General features: G+C 44.7%; 1 protein-coding gene across 3 annotated transcripts in view; it reads right to left on the bottom strand.

Moving 5' to 3' along the window:
* Positions 1-1,881: 1,881 nt before the first annotated feature.
* The window catches only part of FLI1 (Fli-1 proto-oncogene, ETS transcription factor), a 120,512-nt gene continuing 112,702 nt past the window's right edge, over positions 1,882-9,691 (bottom strand). For 2 of the 3 annotated variants that reach the window (XM_040631038.1, XM_040631039.1), the window contains exons 6-9: positions 8,827-8,892; positions 6,921-6,980; positions 5,039-5,086; positions 1,882-3,884 (exon numbers count right to left, since the gene is read on the bottom strand). In XM_040631038.1, coding sequence (XP_040486972.1) covers positions 3,355-3,884; positions 5,039-5,086; positions 6,921-6,980; positions 8,827-8,892 — 704 coding nt within the window. In that variant the 3' untranslated portion in view covers positions 1,882-3,354. The remainder of the gene's footprint in view (positions 3,885-5,038; positions 5,087-6,920; positions 6,981-8,826; positions 8,893-9,691) is intronic. The other variant, XM_040631040.1, reaches the window with a different exon arrangement.

The raw sequence follows: 9,691 nt of genomic DNA on the forward strand, positions 1-9,691 counted from the left end.
CCAGACCAGTGTTTGACTAGGACATATGAAGAAAACCTCTTAAAAAGATGAACTCCCATTCTTCCCAGAGCAGCAAGAAATATGCGCCTCTATCTTCCTTAATGATTACTTTGCAAAATTCTTTTTTTTTTAAAAAGATTTATTTATTTGACAGAGACAGCCAATGAGAGCGGAACACAAGCAGGGGGAGTGGGAGAGGAAGAAGCAGGCTACTAGCAGAGGAGCCTGATGTGGGGCTTGATCCCAAAATGCCAGGATCACGCCCTGAGCCGAAGGCAGACGCTTAACTGACTGCACCACCCAGGCGCCCCATACTTTGCAAAATTCTAAACTGATGGAAAATTGCTTGGCTGGTGTGGAGATTTGCAGAAGAATCCGGCTAGACTATTCTTGAACATATCTGGCCTTTATAGTTTCTCTTTCTATGCTGGGACCAGTAACACCATGTTTTTATTTTCTCCTTTCTTAGAAGTCACTAGAAAACCCATACAGATGTATATATACAAACTCATTTCTCTAAACACTACCTTTCTTGTTGAGTGTGGACAGCGAGAGATATGGAATACAAAGAACATAGGAGGGAAACATTAGAATTTCAGTTTCAATTTATTTTTATATTGCTCTTGAAAATTTTGTTTTGTGTTTGTTTCATAATATAAATAGTAATAATATAACAGTTGGTGTATATGATTCATAAATCAATGTTCATATATTGAGAATATTTGCTTAACACATTTTTTTAAATGATAGGGTGCAATTAAAAAAAAATGGAGACCAACATTCTGGGACACACTTCATTTCATTTAGGTAGACATGTTGTCTAGAACGTACTCAGTGCTACTCAGGGTTGATGTCATGAGTCCCATTTCTCATACCATCAAGGACTTTCCAGGCCTCACTTGTTTTCATTTTAAAATAGAGGAAATGAAAACTAGCTACCTAGCAGTGAAGCAATTTGAAGCAAGTTTCTTCCTTGGAAATAAAAAAGAACGTAACAGTCTCCATGGGCCATAAGATCCTGATACAGGACCAGAGGAAGCCGGGCCATCTTATCTCTTGGGTTTGAAGTGCGCAGTGGATACAACAGAGTGAAGTCTAACGGACAAGGGGTCCATCCTGGATGGAACTGTTTTGCTTTGCTCTGGTTCTCAGACACAGATCATCCATGGCCCTGGCAGTCATCCCATAAAACCCTTACAGGCTGGAGGAAGATTTAAGGAACATGTAAAAAATCTGCAAATGTCACCAATAACATGAAGGTTAATTTGAGTATCAACGTGCCTGGGCCACTGGGTGCCCAGGTTAAACATTATTTCTGAGTTTGTATGTGCAAGTGCTTCCAGATGAGATTAGCATTTGAATCTGGGGACTCAGCGAAGTAGATTGCTTTCCCCACAGCCCAAGGACATCATCCAATCCGTGGAGGGTCTGAATGGAACCAAAGGCACGGGAGGAAGGAATTCACTTCTTTGCTTCCCGCCTGCCTGTTTGAGATGGGACTTTTTTCCTCCCCTCGGACTAGGATTTATACCACCGGCTTCCCCGGTTCTCAGGCCTTCGGGCTTGCACTAGAACATGTCACTGGCTTTCCTGCGTCTCCGGCCTGCAGACAGCAGATGGTGGGAATTCTTGGCCTCTGCGATTTTGTGAGCCAGGTCCTCGTAGTAAATCTCCATCGATACCGCACATCTTATGGGTTCTGTTTCTCCGGAGAACACTGACTAATACAAACAACGATAAAAACCACACCAATTTTGTGCTCTCTGCTCTCCAGCAGCATGCACACGTGAAAAAGTCTTTACGGTGCAAGAGTTTCAATCGGGAACTTCCCCTGGGAAAACCCTTTGACCTAAGTAAATAAGAAGACGATGTCCTCAGTTCTGAGAGAAGAAGGCACAATTTATTTAGTCAAATTATTTTACAACATAGTCTTCATTGACAGTTGTCAGCTTAACACTTAATATAGTTTTTAAAAAGTCAATGATTACCTGCAAAATTATATATATTTTAATATCTAAAAAATATATTGCATATATAGGGCAGGAAACTCCCTTGTATCCACAAGGGAAAGTTTGCTTGTTCTTTTCAAAGTTGTGATTATTGCATTATGGTTATTTACAAACATTTCCAAAGCATTAAAGATTTGAATGGATTGCCTTTACCTGCTCGTGCATGCCCGTTAAATACCGCACGGTGCTTCTCTTTCTAGTAAAGTCAGTGACTCCAACGTCCTGTTTTCTTTTTAGCAATAGTCACATTATGCTTTTTAAAAACCAGCTATAAAAACGTACAAACAGCCCAAATGTACAGATTCACAAAAGATGTACAAATTACATTTAAAAAAATAACGACTGATTTGATAGTAAAATTGTCTTTGTGACCGAGGTCAACTCGTTTATTTATTCTTTTTACTTTTTTTAATTATCTATTCTTAATACTGTGAGATATAGGAAAATAACTCTGCATAATTTATACAGTAAGTTGCCTTCTGATTGGTTGACCCCGGACTGGTAGTCGGACAAACGCACAGCGTTTGCGAATCTGTTTGTGTGCAGAAATCCCTAAGACTTTTCAAAGTTCTGGGACCCACTGTCATCACTTTAAAAAACAAAAATTATTTAATTCTCCATCTTTCAGTAATGTCTGCATTTGCATGAACGTTTCTTAGTTCATATCTTGACTATTTCTAGAGAGGATGGTCAGCCTAGTGCACACTGCCCACTGGGAGGGATCTGGCAATGCCCACAGCTTCTTAAATACACATACATGCTCTTTCTTTTAAAATTCCAGTTGGGTGAAAACTTCACTGGCCTTACAACCAATGTTCCAGTTGCCATCCACTGAATTAGGTCCTCCTAAAATAAGGTGAGAAGCTTCCTGCCTCTATCTTCACTCAGTCTCAAACCAGAGCCTTAACTGGTTAAGTCCATGATTCTTTACGTACTGAACCCAGCAAGGTCCATGATGAGACCCGTGTGTTGCTAAGAAACTGCTTTGGTCATAAAAATATAAAGAAAATGTACAGTTTCTTTCCTAGAACCATGATATAACCATTCCAGTAATCTACATAGTCAACTCCGAAGATGACAGCAGGTTGAGAATCCGAACTGGTGTACTGGCCCAGAAAATCATCCGTTTCTTTGTTCAAGGTAGAGGAAGCAGAACTTACCAACATTAAAAAAAAAAAAAAAAAAAAAAAAGGATTGTTTTTAAAGAACAAAGTTTCTATCCCACAAGAAAGAACATCCAGTTTTGTTTTCTCTTCAAGGCCATGTATGTCCTTTGGAGTCCAAAGTATCCCAGGAAGTGTGAGGAATGGGGGCCTCAGGTAGAAGGCCACCGATGATGAAGCTTCTAGTAGTAGCTGCCTAAGTGGGAGGGCACGTGGCTGTTGGGATGGCGGGGGACATTGGGGTTGGGGTAAATCCCACCCGTGGGCGAGGTCCAGTATTGCGACGCAGCTCCAAAGAAGCTAGAGGAGGTGACGGGCATGGAGGTCGGGTGGGGAGGGACAAAGTTCACCTTCTGTTGATGGGCGTGGTAGGAGGGCATGTAGGAGATGTCAGAAGGGTACTTGTACATGGACGACTCAGTGGGGTGTGGCTGCAGGGCCTGAGCGATGCCGTGGAAGTCAAATTTGTAGGCATACCTCTTGCCGTGCACTTTGGTCATAATGTTTTTATCATAGTAGTATCTGAGGGCCCGGCTCAGCTTGTCGTAATTCATGTTGGGCTTGCTTTTCCGCTCCCCCCAGCGCCGGGCCACCTCATCGGGGTCCGTCATTTTGAACTCCCCGTTGGTCCCCTCCCAGGTGATACAGCTGGCGTTCGCGCTGTCGGAGAGGAGCTCGAGGAGGAACTGCCACAGTTGGATCTGGCCGCTGCCTGCAGGCCGGGAGGAAACGGGGAAAACAGAGAGCTCAGCCTGGCAAAGTCGGCATCCCCGCCCCCAAAACACCAGGATCCTCCGCCCTTTCTAAGAAATCCTTTGTTTCCTTTCACATGCTGAATCTACTGCTTCTGGCAGCCCCCTTAGCTGTGTGATTTGGGGCAAGCCGCTTCCCACCCCTCTGGGCAAGGTTTTTGAATCTCTTCTTCTAGAAACACCCGAATCGCTGTCTAGTCGCTACCTACTGGTGAAGTCCCCCCAAAATATTCCCTGTCAGTGTAAAAGGGAGTCGGGGCCAGGAGACCACAGCCAGGGTCAAAGGGAGAAGTGTGGCCCAGGCGTCAGGCTGAAGGGACTTGGGATGTTCCTCAGCAGAGCGCTAGTGCTTGGCTCTCGGCTCTACGTCTGACAGAGAAGAACTTGGGCAGAGAGAAAATTAAGAGGAGAGGGAGCTGCGTACCTCCTCCCCGCACCCTCCGCCTGACCCCAAGACCCCAACACAGGAATGGCCAGTAACTAAAGAATGGGCCTGCACACATTGGCAAGAGTGGTTCCCTGGGATACAAAGGTGTGGGCTTTACTACCACAAAGGGCCTGTGAGCTCACATGCTTGGAGGTCTTGGTCTAGAACGCATCTGAGAGCTATTTTTAATAATGAACCCTTAAATGATATTATCAAATTTATTTTATCTGCAACTTTTCAGGGACATGCCTCTTTCGTAAGGCCAGATAACTGCAACACTTTCTATAGTCAAGAATAAAACGCCTTTGGAACATCTATTCACTTGTGACTTCCATGAGGACCATAACTGAGAACTCATTGGCATTGCTCCCCTTTCCCCGCCCCCATCTGGCCCTACAAACATTTCTACCTGTACCATGTATTACTGATCGAAGCTTCCATGCAGATCTGCAGTGATAATATGTTTGTTTTCCAGAAGCAGCCTCAGCTGATGGACATACCTACCACCTAATACCAAGCTCCAACCTCTCACTCGTACACTAGAGAAGCAGATGTTGACCGTTTCGAGGGAAGGAATCCATGTTACTTCCCAGTCAGGTGTCTGAACTTAGGACGGAGGTCTCTGTGACCTCACAAAGCTACAGAAAATTCTGGAAAGAAAAACCTTGCAGGCCAAAGTAAACTCACCGGGGTTGGCGAGGCGACTGCTGGTTGGGCCCAGGATCTGATATGGATCTAAGGGAGCATAAAGGAAAATGAGCTTCGGTGTTATTAAAAATAAAAACAACAGCATTAATAATAAGAATACCCTTGAGGTTTATACTGTTATTTCAAAATCATAGAAAAAACTCATTTCAGAAAACTTTACTGCTTCTATGTGCAGACCTCAAGGATCTGGTGCAGTTATGGTTTTCATCCCTATAATTACAGAAACAGAAAATACAAGCAGCATCATTTTTTTTCATATTCAGTGTCTAAAATTTGTAGGTAATGCGTCATTGCCTAAAACAGAATCATGAAACCATTTGGAAAGAAGCTGGCAAATACTCAATCATCATGACTAAAGTGAAGGATGCCTTATTAAAATGAGTTTATTAAGAAAGGTCTAATGATTCCTGGTCTTTACAGCTCTGTATACATCTCTGGTTTTCTGATGTAGCGTAAAAAACATGTGCCTGGAAATCAGGCAGCCTGGGTTGTAGTCCCAGTTATGTTACAAACTAGATAATTCACTGGACAATCTCTGTTCCCTTCTAGTACCAAATTCTGGCACCTTCAGCTTCAACATGAGAGCCAGAATTTGTATTTTAGCTATAAAATGACTATTCTTTATATCTCAGTCTCCATAAAACATACATGATTATTTAATTATAAAAAGAATCCATGCAATATTGGTTGCATGAGGCTGGTCTTTTTTTCAGGTTGGGAAATCATGGTACACAGCTGGATCATACCTCGGCCAGGTTGTCAAATAAATTTGTTACAATTTACTATTTTTGCACTTGTTGCAATTTTAAAAAAATCAGCATGATTTGGGGGTTTCTGCTTACAACCATGAATTAACTTGAAAAGTCCTCAAGGCTGCTTAGTTTACCCTTTTGCATCCACATACACACACAGTACGACAACTGAAACGTTTCTGGCAGGTAATGTCTAATTTTGTTGTCGCTGGGGATTCTTTAAATCCACTCTGTCAAACCCTGTTTGGCTTGTGTGTTTCACTCAGCACATTCTTTCTTAACCTTCCCAATTCTCTATTGCTCTGAAGACAAGGTTTATCTGTCTTAAAGCAAGTGGCTTGCCTAGAACTAAATCTCAGCTGTGTCACACAGAGACGACAGAGCTGGGCTTGGGAGTGGACACGACAGCGGTCTTCAGATACAGGAAGAACCTTCCTACAAAAGGGGAGGAAGGCTTTCCAGAGGGCGAACCAGAAAGCTTGATGGCAGTTCCAAGGAGGGGGACTTTGGCTCCAAGAGTGGAAATGAGCCTGGCGAGGTAGTAAGCTCCTCGTTGCTATAAATATTCAAGTAGAGGTGAGGTTATCATAAGACAGATGTCATAGAAAGGTGTTGTAGACCTAGTTTCTCTCCAATACCAAGAATCTCCAATTCCACGGTGTGAGAAGCTCCCCCGCCTGATTTGTTAAGCAGACCCATCCCGGGATGGGGGTAGTTTTGGAAGAAAGGTTTTGTGAAGCCTAAAAGGTTTGGACAACAGCTCTGGAGTCTGTGGGTTAGAGTTCTAGTTCTCTCATAAACCAGCTGTGTGGCTTTTGGCAAATGGCTTTCCCTCTCCGGGTGTCAGTTTCTTTATTTTACAAAATGAGGCACTGGTACATTAAATCTTTACATTCGTTTTACCTCCGATATTTAACAAATCTTTACCTGGTTCTAATGCCTGCTACTTTTAATTCACAGAGCTCTTATAGGGAGTCAAATAGGGACCCTCTGTGAAAGAGAAAAATGAGGACAAATACTGTGTATTCATTCAGTCCTCCTCAGTTGACCACATGGAATTGACGGCTGCATAAAGAGTAAAAGAGAGATTACCCATCCCAGACAGGTACCTGGCTGGGGCCTTTGTTCAGTATTCTTACTCATTGCTTGTGCTCCTGCAAGGGGGGGACCTGTGTGGGGAAAGAGATAACGTGAGTGGGGCCACTGTCCATGTGGGAAGAGAAATGTCTTGTTAAAAGCCCTCCACAAGGTGCTTCCTCATTCATTCACTCATTCATCCACTCTCTACTCCATCACTTATTATTTTATTTCATAAATATTTATCTAGAGGGGCACCTGGGTGGCTCAGTCAGTTGATCATCCGACTCTGGGTTTCAGCTCAGGTCATGATATCAGGGTCGTGAGATCGAGCCCCAGGTCAGGATCCACGCTCTGTGCGGAGTCTGCTTGAAAGATTCTCTCTCTCCCTCTGCCCCTCCCCCCATTCGCTTGCACTCTTTCTTTCTCTCTCTCAAATAAATAAATAAATCTTAGAAATATTTGTCTAGAGTTTACTAGTGCTGGTAGTATTCTTGGGACTAGAGATTTAGCAATGAACCAGCAGGTCCGGTAGAACTTACATTTCCACGGGGAGACAATGAGAAACCACAACAAACATACCGCACAGCATGCCTAATGGTGTTGCTGCTGTGAACTGCGTTTTTAAGCAGGAAATTTCGAGGTTCGTAATGGGATGGTGACATATGAGCAAACGTCACCTGCTTGTCGTGTTTCCATGCTTTGTGAGTTTCCCTCAGGGAACCTCTCACATACAGCCTTTCCGCTCTCCAACATAGACCTACTCGGCTTCTCACACGGTCTGTGACTTTGTCTGACTGTATCCTCACCACTCCCCTCTCTTCCCACTGGTCCATCATATGACATCGAGCCAGTTTCATTTCCCTCTACCATTCCACGCCACCATCCAAACACCTCTGTAAGTCCTCACTGACTAAAGAATGAAGGGCTACCTTCACAGCGCCCCTCGTGCCCCTTCCTTGCCTTTCCAGACTGCTTTCTCTCTGTGCACCCTAAACTCCAAGAACCTGGAGCCTTCCCTAGCAGTCAGACGTGTCAACACTGACATCTTTCCCTGGCCCCCCACCTCTCCCGGGAGGCTCTGTCTTCCCATCTCTGCAGGGCCAAATCCTGCCTCTCCTTCAGGAGCCAAGTCAAATGGTGCCAGGTCCACAGGCCTTCCTTGATACCACCCAGATGTAAAGAGCTGTGTGTGTAACCCCTCTCCCCAGCTTGACAGACTGGCCTGTGTCTGATTCATCTTTGTGAACCCGAGAGTGCCAGGTCCTGGGCATAGAGTAAACAACTAATGAATACATAGTACTGAAAGAGACCCTAGTTATTGCTTGGGCATCGATTTGCAATCCCAACCTTCTTGAAAGAAGGCCCTTCACCACCCATGGGCTTCCTACAGATAGCAAGTTCCACGCATTCTGGTTAGGAGTGTATAGTCATTCTCTTTCCCTACTCCCTGAATGGGAGATTTGGGGCTGGACTCGAACACAAACTGATGTGTCAGGGCCCTACCATCGCCTCCGACAACTATCCTCCATCCCAGCCCTTCACAAAAGCAGGGCAGGGATGTTGGCATGATGAAGCTTCAACACTCAGAGGAGGAAAGCCACGAAGGAGCACTCTCACGACAGAAATGGCTGGATCCAAATCCAGCGACCTTCCATTCATACAGAAAACCCAGGCCTGAGAAGCCTTCTGACTTCAAAAATGCAAAAACCAAATGCAACACAACCAAACCGAAAGGTCTGAATGAAAATCCCACGCCATCTTTCAAGGAGCAGGTGTCAGGGATAGGCCCTCACCCTGGCACTTAATGTTGATGTCCTCCCCCCACGCAAGCCGAGAAACGCTCACCCAGCCCTGTTCTACCTCATGACCCTACTCTCCACCCGTGTTTGTAGAAAACAACGTTTTCCTCCAAATAAGAGTGTGACATTTACTTACTTTTGTTGAGGCCAGAATTCATGTTATTGCCCCATCCTCCTCTCCTGACTGAGTCATAAGAAGGGTCTAATGAAAAACAACAAGCAGAGGAACATCAGCATCTCCAGTTTTTCAGAAAGGTGCCATGAGGATTCTCTTTTAGTGATCAGGAGAAATTCGATTTAATCCGCCATGACGTCTTAAGCATGACCGAGGGCTAGAAGCGTACTCGCCTCCTGGGGTACGGGTGGGAAGGAACATCAACACTCATTGGAAGCTGGAGCGAACGGCAGGAATCCTGAATTTGAAGTCAGGGGACTGGTTCAAGTTCTGTCCCTTGCCACTATTTATTGTGGGACCTTGGATGACTCTGTAAGACTTCCCCCAACGTCAATGTTCTTGACTCTGGACATGAACATTTACACCATTTATCTATCTTAGGGGGTCGCAGTAATGTTGTGAACTGAGTGTTTGTGTGTCCTCCCCCCTCCAGCCCCCAAATTTACATGTTGATATCTCATCCCGGATGTGATGGGATGGTGGTAGGAGGTACAGGCTTTGGGAGGGAATTAGGTTATGAGGAAGGGGATCAGTGCCCTTATCAGAAGAGGCCACAGAGCTAGCTTGCCCTCTTCCTGCCATGTGAGGGTACAGCGAGAAGTCAGCAGTCTCTGATCCAGAAGAGAGCTCCCCCCGGAGCCCCACCACGCTGGCACCCAGATCTCGGACTTCTGGCCTGGAGACAATGTGGTAAATAGCTCTTGTTTCTAAGCCCCTCAGTCTATGGTACTAGTGGCCTGACTATCAAACGAGATAACATAAGCGAGGCAACGTATAAGGTTTCCTACGATTAGATACGAATACGAGTTTAGAAAGAAAAAAAAAA

This window comes from Ursus maritimus, unplaced genomic scaffold (assembly GCF_017311325.1).
Source record: "Ursus maritimus isolate PB19 unplaced genomic scaffold, ASM1731132v1 scaffold_16, whole genome shotgun sequence".
Taxonomy (NCBI): Eukaryota; Metazoa; Chordata; class Mammalia; order Carnivora; family Ursidae; genus Ursus; species Ursus maritimus.